Here is a 19198-nt window from a genome sequence, read left to right as displayed (position 1 = left end):
CAACAGAGTTCACTTAAGTCTCAACACATGAATGCTTGGTAAAACTTTCATAAAGTTTTATTATTCTTCAACTAAGCCACCCTAGCCTAAATAAAGCAAGCATCAACACGTCCTGCTTCTGTATAAAGGCTCCCCACTGCCCCACCTGTTTCTTTGCTAAGCCCTACGTTTGCACTGTCTTGGAAGCCTTATTTGCCCAACTTTAATAGATGAAGTAAGAGGCGTTGTGATGGCTCATGGAGATGACTCAGGGTAGGAAATAAGCCACGCGCATGGACTAAAGGAGAAATTCACATGTGGACCAAGATCCTAAAAAGGAAAACAGGGTGAAGGAGAGAAGGAAATGATGGAGCATGCGATTGGAAAGGAAGGAAAGGGAGGGGATGTAGGTGGGTGTGGGAGAGGGGAGGGCAGAGGAGGGGGTACTAAGGCACAACCCCTCTCTGCCGGTCATGGAACAACTGGAAGGCAGAGCAGCAGGATGTGTTTGTCACTTTCTCCAGCCCCCCAACTGCTGTAGACCCCGCAGATCTGGTGATTCTGGCAGAGAAGGTGACTACTGCTTTCCCTTCCTCTAGTCCAGTGGTCGGCAAACTCATTAGTCAACGGATCCAAATATCAACAGTACAACGATTGAAATTTCTTTTGAGAGCCAAATTTTTTAAACTTAAACTATATAGGTAGGTATATTGTTATTAACTAAATTAGGGTACGTGGTATTTTGTGGAAGAGCCACACTCAAGGGGCCAAAGAGCCGCATGTGGCTCGTGAGCCGCGGTTTGCCAACCACTGCTCTAGTCAGTCCAAATCACTTAGGTTTAGGAACGCTCTCACACTCACGCATCGTCAGAGTCCCAGAGAAAGCATAAATCTAAATGCTATCCAAATGCCTGATTAAAATATAAAAGGTTCAGATTGAATTCTGGGAAGCCACCTCTCTCACATTAGGCAGGATGAAAATTAGATCCAGAGTGAGAGCAAGTTCTGGGGATAGGCAGCACCCACTGAGGAGTCTTCAGGGAGGGAGATGACTTCATGGGATGACTAAGCAGGTGCAGACACCTTTCTCCTCCCAAGTCTCTGCCAACGCTGGTACTCACTTCTCTACAAATATGACAGGAAATGTCTGACTTGTTGGCTCACCACCTGTTAGCTATGCATCTTCAGACAAGTGTCTTATCTTCTCTGAGCCTCAGTTTCTTCTTGATATAGCAAATAGAGGGAATATCTACTTCCTGGGGTTAATACAAAGGATAAATGGCATGCTTTTATGCCTGGCATATATAAGCATTCAGCACATGTTAGTTTCCTTCTAACTGTAAATGTCACCCTGAGAAACTTAATAAAACTGTGGAATTCTAGGTTCAGCCCCTGGACCATCTGGATCCAGCAGCATAGGCGGGGGCTTGGGTACCTGGATTTTAACATACTCCCCAGGAGCAAAGGAGGAGCATGCTGCTTGAAGATAGACAGCATCTGAGCTCATCACTGTGGGACTAGTCAGGTTTCAGAAAACTGAGATATATTAAAAAGGTTTCTAGTATTAAGAGGGTAGAGGCCTGCACAGGGGCACAAGTGGGGTGCTACACATGTGTGTGAATGTACACGTGTGTTTATGTTGAGATGGCTAGAAAGGCCATTGAGAAGCTAAGCCCAGAGGACAATGTGGTCAGATTATGAAAGGTCTTGACTGCATGCTAGGGAGTGTGGACTTCCTTTTCCAGGCCAAATCAGGCAGTGTGGCCTTAAACTTGGCAATATTTTTAAAAATAAATCAGGCTCTAAAATGGAAGCATGAACTTCCAGAAAAGAGTTTCTTCAGATGGGAAACTATCTATAAAACAGATTGAATTTCTAAAATGGAATAAATGGAATGCGTAGAGGTATTTTCAAACATCGTCCATTCTTTTCACAAATGTTTAGTGACTGCCTCCTAAGCCAAAGCCAGATGTTGGGGACAGACACGATGGAATCACTTCTGGGCCCTAGCCATGTTCTGAGCTTTTTCGTAAGTACAGTGGGATGTCAGTGGTCAGCTTTAACTGGGAGGAGATGCTTACGGCCCACACAAAGAAAATGCCGTGAAGGGAGGAGTGTCTTATCTTCTCGTGGGGCAAACTCTGAGGCCATGCAGGCTACAGTCCAAGCAAGCGAAAGCTCGGTGTAGGGCAAGCATGTCAAACTCGCAGTCTGTGAGCTACATGCCTCATTTATTTGGCCCGTGTTAGCCTTTGAGTTTGACATGTTTGGTGTAGCGTGATGTGGCGGCACCTGCAGGAACTGAACTCCAAGTCTTGGCGGGGCAGCTAGGAGGGCGAGGAAGCAGCAGGTACAGGGTTTACTCAGCAATGAGGAACCTTTGGTGGCCTCTCTGAGTTCAGCATGATGCATCCGAGATGCCTCGAGATACCACAGGGATCCTGCAGGGAAGCTGGACCCAAAGGCTGAGAACTAAGGAGGCAGCGTAGAAGCCCAGCAGGCTGGGAGTAAATGCCAGAGGGGGTGAGGCCAGAGGCTGAGCAAGAGCTGCAGGGAAGGCGGCCAACTGTACTGTGTGCTGCTGGGAGGCCGCTGCGGTCTGGATGAAACATCCCTACTGGCTACGTGGGTGACCTGCTCAAGAGGTCTGGGCAGTGAGTAGGAGCCGTTCGGAACCCCAAGCCTGATCCAGAGAAAAGGTGATCAACTGTCTGCGTGACTCAAGGGCACTTCAAATGCCAAGTCCTCTACCCAAGAGCCTCCCTCCCGGGAAAGGCCAAGGCCACCACACGGACGTTACATGGTGCTTGGATTCCAGCAACTACAATCGTGCTCATGTTTGACTTCTTGATTCTATTTTTGGGGCCACAGTAAACATGAATAGGAACACAGGTGCACTACTGAACTCAGGAAGCTTCTATGCTATTCCACCTGTCCTCCACATTCAGGTTGGGTCTCACTCTCCCTAGGAGTCCCCCACTGAAATGTTAGTGCCTCTGAGCATACCCCAATACTTCTGAGAGCACCACAATACTGCTAATACTCCACATTCCTGAGAGCACCCCAATGCTTCTGAGCATACCCCAGTATCTCTGAGAACACCCCCCAATACTGAGAGCACCCTAATACCTCTGAAAACACTCCAGTACCTCTGAGAGGAACTCAAAACCTCTGAGAGCCCCAATATGTCTAAGGACACCACAACACTTCTGAAAATACCCCAATACCTCTGAAAGCACCCCAATGCCTCTGTGAAGGCCCCAATACCTATAAGATCACCCCAATGTCTCTGAGAGCATCCAATACCATCTGATGGCCTATGGAGGGTGTTGGAGTCAGGAACAGGGGTGGCCTGGGGGTGGGGGGAGGGGTTCTCCCCTGCACACAGCCCCCTGGAGGAGCCCTCGGGGGTCATTTGAAGAAGGTTTGAGGTTGCTGTATCCTCATCTTAAAGGACAGCTCCCAAGGCTTTACTGGCATGTGCTGGTCTCTCCCACGTGATCTTATGCTGTGAAGCCCCTCCACAGGCTGCCAGGCCGGGACTCAGCGGCCTGTGCCAGCCCTGGGAGATGCCACCGCCAGGCTAGCCGGCTGCCTAGGCCTTTTCCTGCTGCTGCTGAGCACAGCCAGAAAGCCCAGGCTGAAAACGCCGCTCGCCTCTGCTGTCTCAGACAGGATGCCTGGAAGAGACATCCACTCACACCAGAATGCGACACCCACCGAAGTACCTACCTATGATGGAGTCCCTGCGGAAAACGTCTCTATCGAAGATGTAAAAGGACAGGTGACGAAAACTCCGAGGAATTTCACAGTAGAAGTCTTCTCCATAGAAGGGGCTGGACAAAGAAACAGAATGAGCACCATTAGATTCCGTGAGGTGATGGCCTCGTCCTCAGTCGTGGCGTGGGCGCAGACTAAGCACCGACCTGGGGCACACACATGCACTCACTCATTTTTAAGCACCACAAACACGCCATTCCACCTTTCACTTGTAAGACACGAAATTGCAGTTTCTTAAGTAAATGAACTTAAGAGTGAACAGGCTGTAAAAATCTTCAAAGATGTGGCCCCAGCACTGAAGGCATGTCACATTAAATCAGCGGTTTTCAACCTTTTTCATCTTGTGGCCCAAGTAGACTAATTACTAAAATTCTGCGGAACACCAACATATATAGTTTTTGCTGATCTGACAAAAAAAATAGGTATAATTTTGATTCATTCATACCAGACAGCTATTGTTGCATTGACTGTTATCACTTTTTTAATTTGACAACGTAAGGAAAAAGAGGTCAGTGCCCTGACTAACAGTCAGGTAGTGCCTGTTTTAAAAATTCCTGGGCACCCTGGTTGAAAATCACTGCGTCAAATGAATGAATCGCTGTGCTGGTATGGCGACAGCTCAGGGAAACCAGAGAGCTCGACAGATCGTGGCATTAACAAAGCCATGTCTACTGTGTATGTCCAGCTTTAGCACAAATGCTTCAGGGCTGCTAACCATCTTGAGGGTCTGGGTGGCAGGTGGCAGACCTCACCCAGCGTTCAGATGGTACAGAGTGCTCCCGTTTCTCCAGGAGTCGGGGTTAAATTCTGACCAGGCCACCATCCGCACCTCTCGCCGGGGAGAGGAGCCTTACCCACCACAGCCAACTGTCCACACAGACCCTGAGGCTCATTCACCCACAGGTGGAGACTCAAAATAAACTAAAAATTCTAACTGAGAGGCCGGAACCCCTGGGCCATCCTAGCCGGACACGGGCTGAGGTTAGCAGGAAGCCCCGTTCATGGAAGCCACGGTGAATGTGCACCGAACACGGCCCCCCACCATACCTGCATCCACCAGGGAGGAAATGGAACAGTTATTTCAGCACACACACCTACAACTACCTTGGAATCTGGCATGATTCCACTTCCACACATGCTCATGCTCATGGCTAAGGTCCAGGATAGGAAACATGGAATAGGTCAAGTAAAAACTAAAACAGTGTGCTTCATTTTGTTAGGAGAAAGAGGGATGTAGGCTGCTGACCAAGTATGAAAAGAAAGATGGAAAGAATTGATACCATGAGTGTCTCCTAGTGAAAGTTTACTGTGAGTGACACAGACATGACAATAGGAAAGAAACGGGGGGGAGGGGGGGGAGAATCAGTTCCCAAATAAGAGAGCTCCAGGGCCGTATTTTCTCAAGTTTAGCACCTCTGAAATCAGAATGTATCCTACAATCAATGCCAGAAAAAAACTGTTTCATAGATTAATTAGCATTGTTTTTTTCAGTGTACATAAAATAATGGTACGTCCATAATTGACAAATGTCACAGATTCCATAAAATACAGAATTTTTTATGGCATGCCACACCGTTATTTGAAGGTCATGAGCACAAAGAGCTGGAGCCTTGAGGAGCTCCAGGGTCATCGCAGGATGAAGGGGGAGAAGCAAATAAGCCATCACAGAAGTAAGGCATGATGGGAAATGAAACCCGGTTCAGAAGGGATGGGGCACAGAGTGCAGGAGAGGAAAGCAGTAGGCAAGGAGGGAGAAGGACAAGTCTGGGGTCCAGAACGGGCCCACAGTGGGCATTGCCCATGCCTGGACCCAAACACACTGAGTCAGGGCAAAAGAGTCAGTGAGGAGGAAAGACTGAGAGAGGTGGGGAAACCAGCAGGTCTGACAGCCCATGTCAGACACCAACCAGTGTGCCAATTCTTCCAGCTAGAAAGACAAAGGACTCATGTCGGCCAGCACATGCTTGAGAAAGAAGAGCAAAGGTGGAGGACTCACAGTTCCAGGTTTCAAAATTTACTGCAAAAGTGACAGTAATCAAGACAGTGTAGTCCTGGCCCAGGGACAGACAGATCCCTACCTCACACCATACACAAAAAATTAACTCGAAGTAATCACACACCTAGATGTAAGGGCTAAAACGGCAACAACTAAAACTATAACTATACAGAAATAAATCTTTGTAACGTAGAGGAAGGCAAAACATTTTTAGATATGACATCAAAACAATTTCTAAAGGAAAAATATCAGTAAGCCAAACTTCATCAAAATTAAAAATTTTGTGCTTTAAAATACACTATTATGAAACCTCAAAGAAAGACTAGGAGAAAATCTTTGCAAATCATGTATCTGCTATAAAACTTGTATCCAGAATACATGAAAAAAAGACACTTTTACAGCACAATAAGCAGGTAAGTAGTTCAATTGAAAAACGGGCAAAAGATTTGAACAGATATATCACCAAAGCAGACAAATGATCCACAAGCATATAAAAAAAATTTAACATCATTAGCCAAAAGGGAAATGCAAATTAATTGACAAAATACCACTTCCCCCTACTAGGATGGCGATAATAAAAAAGATGGCAACAAGTATTAGGAAGGATGTGGAGAAATTGGAACCCTCTTACATTGCTGGTGGAAATGCAAACTAGTGTAGCCACTTCGGGAAACAGTTTGGCAGGGTATTAAAAAGTTAAACACAGAGTGATGACAGGGCCCAGCAATTCCTCTCCTAGCAATTCCCAAGAGAAATGAAAATGTATCTATACAAAAACGTATACATGAATGTTCACAGCAGCATTATTCACAACAGCTTAAAGGTGGAAACAACCCAAAGGTCAAGTGACAAATGGAAAAACAAAATCTGGTAAATCCATACAATAGATTCTTGTTTGGTGATAAAAAAAAAAAAAGGAACAAAGTGCTAATAAATGCCACCATAATGAACCTCAGAAGCATGCTAAGTGAAAGAATACAGATGCAAATAAAAAAATCCAACCCCCTTTTTAATATTCCATTTATAAGAAATGTCCAGAAAAAGCAGATGTGTACAAAGTAGGTCAGTGAATGCGGGAGGCTGGAGGTGGGAGGGAGGTAACTGCAATGGGCTCTTCTTGAGTGTTCTAAAATGAATATAGTGATAATAACACACTCTGTAAATTTACTAAAAATTGCTCAATTTTACACTTTAAAATTTTTCTACAGCCCTGGCCAGGTGTGCACTCAGTTGGAGCACTATCCAGTGTACCAGAGGGTTGTGGGTTTGATTCACAGTAAGGGCATGTGTGTGGGGGTTGGGGGAGGAGGGTACCAATTGATGTCTCTCACTCTTTTTCTCTCTCTCTCTCAAATCAATATTCTCAGGTGAGGATAAAAAATTTTTTTTTAATTCCTATAGCATTAAGAGGACTCTTTATAGCCCTTTTACCAGCTCCTCTCCTCCTTACAGCTCACCCTCAGAAGAGGAGCCAAAATAATTCCTGCATTCTGAGCACTGGACCAGCCTCCTGGGAACCTGTGCCCCAGTGGGATGGCCAGCTTCACCTGGGCACCCATGACATCCCAGGTCCTGTTCTGAGCCCCAACAGGCAGCAAACAGAGTTGACCCTTGAACAACACGGGTTTTAAAATTCATGGACAAGTGGAGCCCAACAGTTGGTTGTTCAAGGGTCAACTGTATTTAGCCCTCACAAGGTGGGGAAACTGAGGCACCGGCCATTCTATCTAGTGTATGTTTACAGGCAAAGAAATAGTGTGCGGCTTTGAATCCCACTGTGTCCAGGTCCCAACCCCCCAGGGCCTGTGAATATGTTACCTCCCATGGCAAATGGGACTTTGTAGATGGGATTTAGTTAAGGATCTTGAGTTTGAAGTCATCCTGGACTATCCAGGTGGGCCCAATGGACCTCAGGGCAGAAGAGGGGTCGGAGCCAGAGAAGGACACACGATGATGGAAGCAGAGGCTGTGCTGAAGCAGGGCCTTGAGACAGGCCAGATAAGCCAGAAGATGTATTCTGCCCTGGGCCTCCAGAAGGCACCTGCCCAGCCGACACCGATTGTAGTGATTTTGGTGTTTTATCCTCCTGGGCCATCACACAGCAGCTTGCTAGGAACAAGGATCGGGGGCATCTGGCAGACAGATACTCTCCTGACAAAGTGGAGTGTGGACAATGCTCGGCGCAGACCTCCAGCACTGGGCTGACACAGGGACTGACTGCTGCTATGCTAAGGACACCAGAAGGGAGAGAAGGGAGAAAGGTGACAGCCGTGCCCATCCCCGCCCCCCACCCCCAGGAGGGAGCTGTGGGACCAAGGCGGGGAGACCAGGCAACACCCACCCCTTCTCACTCAGACCCATACCTTGATGATAATACAACTTTCATTTGTATTTAACTGATTTAATCATTTTTTAAAATTTGTCCAGAGACTGGGTGAAGTTTACTTAGAAAACCATTTCTTTGTAATGAAAACAAAATCTTCAGAGAGAGATCTCAAGTGCTTAAATTGTTCTGAGTATTTCAGAGAAGTAGCCATCTAAAAACAAGAACTATCCTTCCATCTTTCAATGAAAGCAGATGCCTAAGACTTCCATCAGGTGAAGGTCCATAGTTTAACAAATGCTCATTCAAAAACCCCATCTAAGCATATTCTCCCCCGTGGACTTTTTGCCTCGATGAGCCTTCTGTGACTCGTCGTCTGCATTAGTGAGGCTCTGTCTGATGTCAACAGACTCCACAGGAGTGTGATGCACTGGGTTAACTTCCAGTTCCACAACCCACTCCTCCTGTGAGTGCCAGCTCTCTTAGTTCCCACTTATTCGACTGTGACTAAGAGCCTAAAACATCATGAAGATTAATGACACAGTCTACAGGAAACCCTCTGACACTCAGGAGGAAAGACACTCCAGAAAGTAAGTAGGTCAGTGTAAGTGTGTGTGTGCATGTGTGTGTGCATGTGTGTGCACGTACACAGAAATTGTGTGTGTATCGGTGTGTGCAAGTGTGCAGATGTGTGTGGGTGTGCCTGTGCACATGGAGGTATGTGTGGGGATGCATGTGCATACATATGTGTGTGCCTATGAGTGTGTGTGTGTGTGTGTGTGTGTGTGTGTGTGTGTGTTTGTACAAAAAGATTCAAAGACACACACATGAAGGGTATGTCAGTAACTTAAACGGGGGATGGTCGCTGACCTGGAAGGTCTTGGGGCCATTTATTGTGGAGGCTTGGTATGCAGGCACCATCACCTATAGACTATGCCTAATCCTTCCCCCATATTTGGCATATGTATCCCAGGAAGACATTATTTTTCACAGTAAGTTGATTCATAATTAGACTTATGTGTAAATTTTTAGAATTTCTCCATGTTCTTTTTTTACTCCTTTATGATCTGAATTTTGTTTGCTTTCAAAAGAATACTTTCTTTCATTTTAACTAAAACCAACAAAAAATATTTTTTCTTTTTAAGAATGACAGTCTATCGAGGATTTTGGACCCACCAGAATGGCTAGAATAAAAAAGACATAATAACAAGGGTTGGTGAGGATGTGGAGAAATTCGAACCCTCATTCACTGCTTGGAGAAATGTAAAATGGTGCAGCCACTTTGGAAAACAATGGCAGTTCCTCAAAATGGTAAATATAGAGTAACCACATGGCCCAACAACCCCACTCCTGGGTATATACCCGGAGAAATGAAACCACATGTCCACACAAAAACTCATACATGCAAGTTAACAGCATAACTCACAGCAGCCAAGAGTGGAAACAACCCAAATGTCCATCAACAGATGAATGGATAAACAAAATGTGGTCCAGCCAAACACTGGAATATTATCAGCCACAGAAAGAAACGAACCCCTGACGCATGCTGTAAAGTGGATGAGCCTGGAAAAAGTCAGACCCACAGGCCACATAGTGTAGGATTCCATTTACATGAAACCCCAGAATAGGCAAATCTGTAGACAGAAAGTGGTAGTGGCTGCCAGGGGCTGGGTAGCAGGGTGTTGGCAGGAAATGGAGACAGTTAAAGGGAATGGATTTCTTTTTAGGGAGATGAAAATGTTCTAAAATTGATTGTGGTGATGGCTGCACAACTCTAAATATACTGAAAACCATAGAGTTGTACATTTTAAATGGGTAAATTATATGGTATGTGAATTATATCTCAATAAAGCTATGTTAAAAATACATAAAGATGTCACAAAGCAAAAAACAGAATTAACATTGTAGGGTATTCCTCCTAGAGTTGTTTTTTCTCTAAAGATGTATGGATATAGAATAGAAATAGAGGTAGACAGAGGCACATATTTTTAAAATAAATGTGGGATTGCTTGGCTGGCAGCTCAGTGATTGAGCATCAGTCCAAGAATCAGGAGGTCAGGATTCAATTCCCAGTCAAGGCACATGCCTGGGTTTTGGCTTGAACCCAGGGGGGGTGTGGGGGGGCGGGGTTCAGGAGACAGCCGATCAATAATTCTCATCATTGATGTTTCTCCCTCTCCCTTCCTCTCTCTGAAATAAATAAAATATACTGAAATAAAATAAAAGTGGGATTATATTATATATTCTGATATGTAGTCAGCTTTTTCCTTTCACATCCTGCCATGGACAGCTTTCCAAATAAGAACATAAAATGTTTGCCCAGCAGGTGTGGCTCAGTGGTTGAGCGTCAACCTATAAACAAGGATGTCACAGTTTGATTCCTGGTCAGGGCACATACCCTGGTTGCGGACTCGATTCCCAGTGTGTGGCATGCAGGAGGCAGCCAATCAATGATTCTCTCTCATCATTGATGTTTCTATCTCTCTCGCTCCCTCTCCTTTCCTCTCTGAAATCTGTCTATCTATTTGTCTATATATCTATATATAAAATGTTAGCAGCCACACAGTACTTGAGGTCTGAACAACAACTGCTCAATTCACCCATTCCAACACTGATGGACAGCTGGGTCCTCCCCAACTTTTATCATTAGGAGCAGCACAGAATGAGACTCTAGGGTAGGGGGTCTTTGCACAGCTGTCCAATTGTTCCCTTAAGATAAATTCCGCTTGGCAGGAGAGTATTCACTGTCCTAAGGTTTTAATGCATAATGTTATATAACCCTCCAGAAGGGGGGACCAATTTACCCCTAACGCCCATCAACCCAGAGTCTTACCAGTATTTACAAACTTTGCTAAAGTAACAGCAAAACAAACAAACAAACAAAAAAACACACACAAAAAAAACACACACACACACACACCACAACACTGCTTTCATTTGAAAAGTTTAAATTATTGTTGAGGTTGAATATCTTTCATGTGCATATGAGCATTTTCTGTCTCATTTTCTGTTAAAATGCCTCTGGCCCACCTCCTATTAAATGTCCATCCTTCATATTATTTCCATGATCAGAATATTAACCCACTGAGAACTTGTAAACTTATGCTGCAAATTAAAAGACAACTAACTAAAGCACAACAAATAAGGAATATCTTTTTAAACTAGAAGCACCACAACTTTGCTAACACTATCTGCCATCAATGGGCAAGTACGGGCATGTGATCCTGCCATTTCTGACATATGAGCCACCAGAAGAGCAAGAGGGTCCCTGGGCAAGGAGCTGACGCTGCCCGCAGCAGAAGGACCGTTTCAGCCCTGACGTGGCATCTCTCGGGACATCTCAACCTTCCCAGCTTCAAGAAGGACCCACATGAGGTATAAGTGGGGTGGGCCACACAGCCAGTCTCCCCTTCCTCTAGCCCTGCGGACAGAGGACAGAAGTGGGATGAAGGCCCCCCCAAACCCCAGGTGCCAACTACTTCAACCACCACAGTGGTCCCCTGGACAACCCACCCCTCCTTCCTAGTGAACAAGAAAGTTTGCACTCGTCGGTTCGTGGGCAGCAGGGTGGGAAGTTCATGCCAAAAGAAAAAGGAGACTGTCAGTGACTGGGAGCAGGGTGAGTTCTCACACCCCCACCCGCTGCATGTGCCTGGCAAGACAATATATTCTTTCTGGTGGACTCAAAGGGGCCACACAGCCCTGGGCTTCCCCTTCCCATCAGAGGCTTAACCTGGGGTACCTCTCCCCACAGGCCCAGCTTTGTCCCCAGCCCAAGGTCAGCCCAGTCTGAGGCATGATCAATGTCCCTGCACTGTCGGTTCCCACTCACAGCCTTAGGGCTCCAGAACCCTCTTTCCAAATAAAGAGAAAAGCGCCGCCCAAAGAACTTGGCTTGCGGTAAATACCACTGTCGGACAGAGGGAAATGAACGCGTGCAGCGGCACCCGCCTCTGAGGCCGGCCGGAGGGACAAGCTCTTGCCCCAGTAATTACAGAGAGGAGCGCAGATGAAGTTTCACAGCATCAAGCAAACTCTCCTAAGGAAAGAAGAACAAAACCTGCAGAAAACCAGGTTGATCTTTAAGGAACACTCTGACAAGGGGGAACCTGCATTCCTCTTCCTCCTCCCACAGCCCAGATGTGCGGCCCAGAGGTGGAGACAGGGCTGCACTGGGGGCCCAACAGAGGAAACTCCATGAGTCATTTCCCAGCATCTGCGAGGCTGGCACGCCCCATCCCACACCAAGGCTGCTTGCCACTGCTCAACGATGTTTGCTCATGAGAAAACAGCCGGGAGCCTGGTTTTCCCCGGTTTCATGTTATTTCGCAAATGCCTGCATCTATTTCCCAACCTCTGGGGTCAGGGGGAATGGTGGGGGAGCGGAGGAGCTGCTCCACAGTCTGGGTAGATGGAGAAAGGCTGCGTGCCGAAGAATAGGAGCCCGCACTGTATCTCTTTGTGAGAGGGCTATCCTTAAGATGGTCTTTGTGCCTCGAAGCCTGATCTATGGATACACCACAGAGAAGGCCACCGTTGAGGGCTGAGCGTCCAGAAGCAGTGGATCGTGGCACCCAGGGGAACCCAGGGCTCGCTTCCTTCCCGGCCCAGCGTGAATTGAAACCAAGTAAGCAAGGCCAGTTTTCCAAAAAGGGCACCAGCCTATCTCTGAACAGCTCAGTGCTCAGCTAATAAAATGTGCATGTGGTTAAATCATTAACTAACAGCTGGATTAAAATGCCATGAAACCAAAGGTCCGGGCATGGGAAGGAAGTCACGTAGCCTGCACCCCTCATGGATTGTTGGGGTGCAATATCTGCAGCAGGCAGTGCTGCACCTGGCATGGGAAGGCCTGCCGATCGAGTTCCAGGAAGGGGCCTCCCGCTGCCACAGTTATCCTGCAGGCACTCAGAGGCAGGGGAAAGCCGTTTTGGTTTCTGCTAAGACCACCTCTCATTTCCTTTAGATGGAGACTTAAAAACCCCTGTGCAGCACAGACCCTCGGTTGTTTTTTTTTCCCCCTGAGGTTTCCAAAAAGATATTGCACCTTACTGAAAGGCAAGATGTTCAGTCTCATACTGAACTCTAATCCTCACCCCTATGTCACCGCCTGAACTATTCACAGCAGCCTCCCCACGGAGAGGCAGATCCCAGGAGAGAAAGCCACTCTGTCACCACCCGGGAGAGGAAGAAGAAATGCATGGCGTGCTGTACAGCGTCTTGCAGATTTTAAGTGGGGACTGGAGTTAACCCTACCCCAGGGAAGGAGAGAATCTGAGGTCAGAGCAGTTTTTGTCCAAATGCTGGGCAGAAGTGTCCCGGCTGGACTCACCCACGTGTTTTGTCACCTGGGCCAATCACAGCCTGCACTGCAGGGACGCAGCACAAGCACTGGGGCTGCAGACGCTTTCCGTGAAGCGCTGAAGGGTCCATGGTGGCCGCTGCCAGGTCACAGGGACACCAAGAACAGTTGGCAGCCCGGCCTTGCAGGCCAGGCCAGAGGAACAGGAAGTCCACATTGGGCCGGTACAGGACCGGGGCTGGGAAACACTCGCAGGAAGCTGTTCATGCTCTTCCTGGAGGGCCAGGAGCCAAGCTGGACATCTGTGTGTCGGAACCAGAGTCCACTGGCCACGACCACCCTCTCAATGGGCGATCTGCAGCCTGTATTTCCTGGCCTGACCCAGTTCCAAGGGGCCCGAGCAAGTTACCTCACCTCTCCAAGACTCAGTTTCCCCATCTGCAAGACTCCTATTCATAGGGTTATGGTGGGCCCACTGGATGCTGTGCACGGCTCACACCACTGCACACGGCTCCCAAAATGCCAAGACCTGTCGTCCACAGAAGCTTCTCTCCTCCCACTCCCCGTGTCTCCCAGGTGGAAATCACATGTTCTTGACAAGTTAAAATCAGACCATCTTTACTAAGGCCTGGCCGCGCTTTTTACAGTGACTGAGACAACAGTTCTTAGAAGCCTGAGTCACAGGCTGGCCAGTTGTGACAGCGGAAACGTTTCAAACTCCAAAAGAAAAGAAAAAAAAGGCCCTGAAAGAGGAGAAGAGTGTCAGGAAGGAGCTCAGAGGAGGAGGGGGGTGGGCATCCTGTGGGAGAAGCTTTTAGGGGCTCCTGCAAAAGGTTCTAACTTGCGCAGGGTAACCCCATATACTCCAGCATCCGGCCAGCCCAGAAACTGCCCAGCCCACAGCTCCCAAAAGGGGAAAGGAAGGGAGGCACCCTAATATTCCACTCAGGGAGGGCAGACAGGGCAGGAGGGGTGTGAGGTCAGACCTGGCTCCTTCCCCATGCAAGCCCATCCAGCTGTGAGCACACCCACAGTCTCCCCTCCAGGGGCCACCACACCTGGCACCACACTGCCAGTAAGCCCCGACTGGGCCTGGGCCTGGGCCTCGGTGTGCAGGAGGCGCTCAATGTGCAAAGAAAGCAAACCAGTGCTCGCCATCAGCTGAGCGTTCCTGTGAAGCTCTGAGAGAAACCCCACATTCAGACACGAGTCGGGATCCTGTGACTTAGGAAAAACAGAAGGAGAAATTGAAGCTGGATGTCAAGAAGAGGATGCTCAGGACACTGCAGGCTCACCCTGGACCCAGGGGGTCCCTGGAGCCGTCATAAACCCCAGGGACCCACCACCCATCCCACGGAGATCCTGGAACTCCTAAGGCCCACTCCGCCAATGTCAATGTGAGGAGTCCCCAAGGCCATGACAACTGAGACTACCAGGACCTTGATGTTGATGGTCATCGCCCACCTCTCGAGTTGAGGAGAAAGTCCTTACTTAGAAACTGCACATCTAAACCTCTCTTAAACGTGGAAATAACACAGATGGCTCCTTGACCACGGAATCGCCCCAGATGCAAATATCTCGGAAGGCTGGGAGAAAGAAACAGGAGAGAGAGGATGGCATGGTGGTAAAGAGATGTTCTTATCGACCTCACCCGCCTCTGCCCTTGCTCCTGCACTGAAGCATGGCACCAAGCCTGGGACCCCGTGGTCCAGTGTGAAACACTGTAACCAGGTCAGAGTCATGCAACCGGCCCTCTGCCAGAAACTAGCAGAGAGGATAAAAATAACTGCTGTGACAGAAAGCACACAAAGTCTTCAGAAAATGTGATTTACAAAAAGCTATCCAGGAAAATGCTTTTCACAAGACTCACCCATAAAAACAGCATCTCAAAGGTTATGATGACCAAAAATCAGGCCTTTCCAGGAAAACCCATTGAGGATGTGATTATCACTAATAACATCCTAGTGCACTGGATCCCTGATCCTCTCAGTCATGCAAAGACACTTGAAAGGATGTGTCTCCCTGCGTGGAGCACCCCAGGACGATGGGGGGATGGATCTCACCTCTTGGAATGCCCCAGGACTATGGAGGTGTGGAACCCCACCTGGTGTACCCCAGGATTGTGGGGGGATGGGTCCATCTATTCTAGCTGGTGTGGAATATCTGGGCCAGAGGTCTACATTTATATCAGAAATAATTTTTAAAGCTTTAACTTGAGCCCAGCCAGTGTTGCTCAGTGGGTGGAGCATTGTCCCATGCACCTAGAGGTTGCTGGTTCCATTCCTGGTCAGGGCTGCAGGCTTGATCCCCAGTAGGGGGTATGCAGGAGGCAGCCATTTGATGTCTCTCTCCCTCTAACTTTCCTCTCTCTCTAAAATCAATAAAAACATTTTTAAAAAAGTTTTAACTTGAGAAATTAGGTAGAAAAGTAAATGTCAGCCGAGAAAATGTTATCTATATACTCTCTTAATTTCAAAGTCAGTGTTTTCTAATTAACAACTGGGTTTTTATTAAAAACATAACAGAAAATGAAGTCTGTCTCCCAAAGGCCTGATTTTTGGTCATCATAACCTTTGAGATGCTGTTTTATGGGTGAGTCTTGTGGAAAGACTCCTATCCTTTCGAATTCTAGCCCCAATAGCTTCTCCCCTCCTAAAAAGTGTGGAGCTGCTGAGGTCTTTCTGGGTTTAGTCATATCTACCACAAACAGTGCTATTTTCTGAGTGATTTGCATTTTCCAATCCGAGCAGGACAGCCTCATGTCACTGACCCACACACTCCTTCTCAATCAGAAGTGCGTACTACCCGCTGTGAACAGTCTTTCTCTGGGTAAGTTCTCAGCCAGAATGACAAGATTAGAGAGTCTATAATTACACCCCTGTCAATAAATGAGGCAATGAGTTAGCTCCTCCTCACTTTGCTCTAGAAAGCCATCATTTTACTAATTTCTAATGTAAAAAAAAAAAAAAAATACAAACAAAAGAACAAAACTACCCACCGTAATCCAACTACCCTGGGAAAATAACCACAATGACATTTATGTTCATACTAGAGGCCAGGTGCATGAAATTCATGCACTAGGGGTGCGGGGTGTGTCCCTCAGCCTGGCCTGCACCCTCTCGCATCCAGGACCCCTCGGGGGATGTCTGACTGCCGGATGTCCGACTGGCCTGCGGGGATCGGGCCTAAACTGGCAGTCGGACATCCCCCGAGGGATGTAGCAGTGCGCCAAGTGGCAGGCGGCCAGGAAGGAGCCAGAAGCGGGGCAGGGTGCTGCACCGCTCATGCTCATCCCAGCCCACTATGCCTGCTGCCGCCGCTCAGTAGTGCTGCCGCGGAGTCACAAGAGGCTCCCGCTGCCACAGCTGCGCTCACCAGCCGTGAGCCCAGCTTCTGGCTGAGCGGCACTCCCCCTGTGGGAGCACACTGAATACCAGGGGGCAGCTCCTGCCTTGAGTGTCTGCCTCCTGGTGGTCAGTGTGCATCATAGCGACTGGTCAACTGGTCATTCCGTCTTAATGGTTGCTTAGGCTTTTATATATATAGATGTTCAAGGCCATTTTTAGAGCAATCCCAATTTTTTAAACAAAAAGGCATCTTACTATGAACACAGCCTTGTTACCTGCCTTCATCTCTTAGCAGAAATAACCAAACTCCCAGAAGGGTAAGCACCATTCCAACCAGAATGTGAGGAGCAATGAGGGGAAAAATGAGAAGGGCAGCAAGTGCCATGCCTTGGTGGCTCAGGCCAGGACCATGTGGCACCCCTTCCCTTCCAGATGGCAACCCAAATGGAAACAGGTGGGAGGGAGCAAGAGGGCAGGGGCTTCGGGGCTGGACTTGGGGCAGAGGTCCAGGGTGGGCTGTGGGGTGGAGGCTCAGCACAGCATCAATTAGAACTGCCACTGGGGGAGGTGAGGGTCAGACCGGAAACCTTGAGACAGCACTTCGCTGAGCCAGGAGCTGGGGTTTGTTTTTCAATGTATTTTGTGGGGATTTCCTGGGGAAAAGTAGGCAATATCTTCCTCACAGGAATCACTTACATGGAGAAAAGGAAATGAAAACATTGATACTTTATGGAATATTCTTGCAAATGACTGGCTTAGCCCAGTACTTAAGAGCTCTTATTTTTAACTCTTTTGTTCATATAACATCAATATGCTCTTTTCACTAGATAAAATGGTGATTTCCTCCAGGATATAACCTCCCCCTGCCCTATTTTAGAAGCAGAAGGTGGCCCCATCCAGTGGAGTCCTTGGGTGCTCTTGCAGACACACTGTGCAGCCCCAGCCCTGCCAACAGAGCCATTTAGTTTAAAAAACAAACAATACACAAATAATGAGTTACCATTTAAATGATTAAAAAATAGTTAGTTCCCTCTCAACATCAGGAAGATATTTTTCCCAGAAGGACAGAAACTTTGCCCCAAATCACTTTCCTGGAGAAGGCATGAGGCCAGGGAGAAAGGGCTTGTTCTCCCAAATGTGTCAGAGCCAGTGAGTTCTAACAAATAAATCTGCAACAGACGCTATCTCTCAACTTCCAGTCCCCCATGTCAAAAATAAAGGGAAAGGCCCTAACTGGTTTGGCTCAGTGGGTAGAGCGTCAGCCTGCAGACTGAAGGGTCCCAGGTTTGATGCTGGTTAAGGGCACATGCCTGTGTTGTGGGCTTGATCCCCAGTGTGGGACGTGCAGGAGGCAGCCAATCAATGATTCTCTCTCATCATTGATGTTTCTATCTCTTTCCCTCTCCCTTCCTCTCTGAAATCAATAAAGATATACACTGAGTGGCCAGATTATTATGATCTCTGAATGCATAATAATCTGGCCACTCAGTGTATGTCCTATATAATAAAAGGCTAATATGCAAATTGTCCCCTCGACCAGGAGTTCAACCAGCAGGCAGGCTGGCCAACTGCCCATGTCCCCTCCCCCTGGCCAGGCTGGCTGGACCCCACCCATGCACGAATTCATGCACTGGGCCTCTACTATATATATACACACTGAGTGGCCAGATTATTATGAGTTCAGAGATCATAATAATCTGGCCACTCAGTGAATTTTTTAAAAATAAATAAATAAATAATAAAATAAAGAGAAAGGAACAAATGCGGCACTTTCCTCAGATACCCGCTCAGGAATAGGGAGTGATGCTGTAGACCAGTCAGTGACTGCTAGAGAACACTCAGCACAACATGGTCGGGCCTGGTCTGATCCCCGGGGGCAACCTTCTGCTGGTGAAAAGGAGGCAAAGAAAAGATATGTTTTTCCTCTTCTCACACTCCATCTGCACTTTATGCTGAGTCAGAAGACAGACAATACTGAGCAGCCACTGAGCTCAAGGCTACCTTTTCCCCTGGAGGCTGCTGGGAGGCTCCTGCTGAAGCACTACATCCCTCATTTGGACAGAGTGCAAGGCCCTGCCTGCTCTGACCAGTGACCTGCCAGGAGGCCAAGCCCTTAGGCTCTTTTGAGTTCAGAAAGCAGATGTGGGCTTTTTGTTTTCTGCAGTGGCTTTGCCAAATAAATGATCAGATCTCAAAGGTGATGCTGAGCCTGAAGGAGGCATGCTGGGGAGCTGCAAGAAGTGGGAGCAGCCACCTCCTTGAAGGCAACAACTAAACTGTGGGGTGTGGTGGCTGTCAACGGCTTGCATAGGTGGCCTAGTTCAGACAGCATTGCCCAACCTTGTCTCTCAGGTTTGTCCACCTCATTCCACTCTATCAGCCACCGCTTGGTCTGCCTCTGAACTCTGCCCCTCTAATGAAGGCCACTCAAGAATGTAAGTGAATCTTCCTGCAGTCTTCACATACAGCCT

The 19198-nt window shown here is 47.7% G+C and overlaps 1 protein-coding gene across 1 annotated transcript in view; it reads right to left on the bottom strand.

The window, feature by feature from the left end:
• The window catches only part of RASA3 (RAS p21 protein activator 3), a 120819-nt gene that overhangs the window by 55269 nt on the left and 46352 nt on the right, over positions 1 to 19198 (bottom strand). The window contains exon 3 of the mRNA XM_080660933.1: positions 3712 to 3815. Coding sequence (XP_080517059.1) covers positions 3712 to 3815 — 104 coding nt within the window. The remainder of the gene's footprint in view (positions 1 to 3711; positions 3816 to 19198) is intronic.

The sequence above is a fragment of the Plecotus auritus genome (genome assembly GCF_963455305.1).
Source record: "Plecotus auritus genome assembly, chromosome: 3".
NCBI classification, from domain to species: Eukaryota; Metazoa; Chordata; class Mammalia; order Chiroptera; family Vespertilionidae; genus Plecotus; species Plecotus auritus.
This window is presented reverse-complemented; position numbering and strand designations above follow the sequence as displayed.